General features: G+C 40.9%; 1 protein-coding gene across 1 annotated transcript in view; it reads left to right on the top strand.

Moving 5' to 3' along the window:
- Nucleotides 1-1,798: 1,798 nt before the first annotated feature.
- Nucleotides 1,799-2,411, top strand: part of LOC107727999 (oocyte zinc finger protein XlCOF6-like) — a gene marked incomplete at its 3' end in the record, with an annotated part of 12,134 nt that continues 11,521 nt past the window's right edge. Inside the window, exon 1 of the mRNA XM_016538050.1 lies at nucleotides 1,799-1,973. Coding sequence (XP_016393536.1) covers nucleotides 1,799-1,973 — 175 coding nt within the window. The remainder of the gene's footprint in view (nucleotides 1,974-2,411) is intronic.

The following is a 2,411-nucleotide window of genomic DNA, read 5'->3' as shown; positions in this document are numbered from 1 at the left end:
TGTCCATCAATGGTGGCAATCAGTAGGCAAATTTCTAATGAAGAGAGCAATTTATATGACAGATTTTAATGTAGGCTTTTATACATATGTAAACATTATTTAATTACCATTATAACTAGCTATCTCACAAATTTTTGCTCAATTTTTTTAATTTTACAGTGGGGTAATTTTGGGGCAGTAGCACGCGATAGCTTGATTTCAAACTTTGAATTGAATAAAAAATGACAAGTAAGCAGTCAGTAATAAAATAAGAACAAATAAAGAAATTAATAATGATAGCACAAATATCATTATTTATACAAACCAGACCAAACTGTCTGGTTTAGAAGACTACAGAGAATGGTTCGGACTGCTGAAAGGATTATTGGTGCCCCCCTGCCTACCCTCCAAGAACTGTATACATCCAGAGTGAGGAAAAGGGCTCAGAAAATCACTCTGGATCCATCACATCCAAGCCATCTCCTTTTTGAACTTTTGCCATCTGGTCGGCGTTACAGAGCACCGAATATCAGGACAGCCAGGCACAAGAACAATTTCTTTCCCCAGGCAATCTACCTCATGAACAGTTAATTTTCTCCCATTGTGCAATTAAAGTATGTTCAATAACCTTATATTTATCACCTTAAATCCTAGTACATCCCTACAACTTTATTTTATTTTATTCTATTCTATCTATAGCAGACCTGTACATACAATTTATTATTTTTTGTGGTTTATATTTATGCATGTGTATCTTATTCACATCTTATTTTTATTATCTGTGTGTTGTTGTGGTCTCCGTGTAACACCACGTGAAAGTGAAACCTGAGCGGTGAACTCATTTTCGGCAGCCGAAATTTCAGTGCATCTCTAATTATTGGCGACATCAGAAATGGATATTATATAATATATGCTTTTTTGAACATTTTAGCAATTTAAAAATATTAAAAAATGATTTTTTTACACGGCACCCCTGCTCTCGACAGACGGCACCCCGGTTGGGAAACACTGGAATAGACAACATACCCCTTCGAAAAGGGTCCATATTTAACAACTCATCTATCCAGCCCCCTTCAGGTTGGTTCAAGGAAGGAGATAAATGTTTTTTAATGAAGCTACGGACCTGTAATTACCTACAAAAATTAGACTGAGGGATCTCAAACTCCATTCTTAGCTGTTGGAATGAAATACATATGCCGTCTTTAAAAAGGTCCTTAACACAACTAATTCCGTTTTAGACCACAATTGAAATGCTGAATCTATAAGAGAAGGAGGAAACAAAATATTCAACAGAATAGGGGCAGAAGGCAACGCTTGTTTACTATTAAAGTGAAGTCTGAACTGTGACCATATTCTGAGTGATCCACAGACAACTGGGTTATTCGTAGAATAGTGTTTGCTCACTGGGATTGGAGCACAGAGCAGTGAACGTAGAGATACTGGATTACACACTGCTCCATCAGTAACCAAACTGGAGCTTCATCACTCAATAAATCAGAAAGCCTGACCAACTGCTGACCGCTGGTATGTGTGCAATCGTCACTTATCTTTGCACATAAGGTACTTCAGAATTAAGTCTTTAGCTTTCACCGCGTCCTTAAAGCTGGTCCTTTGCCAGCACATGACCAGCATAAACCAGCAAAAGGACCAGCGTAAACCAGCAAAAGGACCAGCTTAAACCAGCAAAGGACCAGTTTAAACCAGCAAAGGACCAGTTTAAACCAGCAAAGGACCAGTTTAAACCAGCAAAGGACCAGTTTAAACCAGAAATCTTCATTTCTATGGCTTTCTTCAAGATGTCCTCTTTTTCAGAGAAATAATGGCATCTCACTACAAAGGCACGCGGCGGTTCATTGTCGTCAACTGGTTTGCTGCGAAGGGTGCCATGAGCCCGGTCCAAAAGTGGAGTCTTCTCGAGGTTCAAAGCATCTTTCAGGAGACCGGCTATGAATGCAGTGATACGTTTACCGTGCTCTCGCCCCTCTTTAACTCCCGTAATACGAAGATTTGAGCGGCGAGACCTCGCCTCGAGATCTTCACTCCATTCTCTCAGCAGGGCCAGTTCCTTTTTCATGACATTAAACTCCTTTTCCAGGGTAGTAATAGAGTCCGAATGGCCTCCCAATGCAGACTCCAGTCCGATCACCCGCTCCTCCGCTGCTTCCACTCCAGCATTTACATGCTCAACTGCGTAACTCCATCCGGAGCTGGGCTGCGTTTCCCGATAACGGTGTCTCTTAGCGCGCTACGAAGACTCTAAAGATACACCTTAACTAGGGGTATACCTTTCCTAGGTCTGTTCCACGAACTATACCTTAGGATGCTGCTTAAGGTAAACCTTCTTACGTGCAACGTTAGCAGGTGCTGTCCATGGCGGTGGTGCTGAATAGGTTGATATCGATGGCTCGAGAATCGATTGTTCACTATATACA

Source organism: Sinocyclocheilus rhinocerous, unplaced genomic scaffold (genome assembly GCF_001515625.1).
Source record: "Sinocyclocheilus rhinocerous isolate Xijiao unplaced genomic scaffold, SAMN03320098_v1.1 scaffold6693, whole genome shotgun sequence".
Taxonomy (NCBI): domain Eukaryota; kingdom Metazoa; phylum Chordata; class Actinopteri; order Cypriniformes; family Cyprinidae; genus Sinocyclocheilus; species Sinocyclocheilus rhinocerous.
The sequence above is the reverse complement of the archived record's forward strand: the minus strand, read 5'-3'. Positions and strand labels throughout refer to the sequence as shown.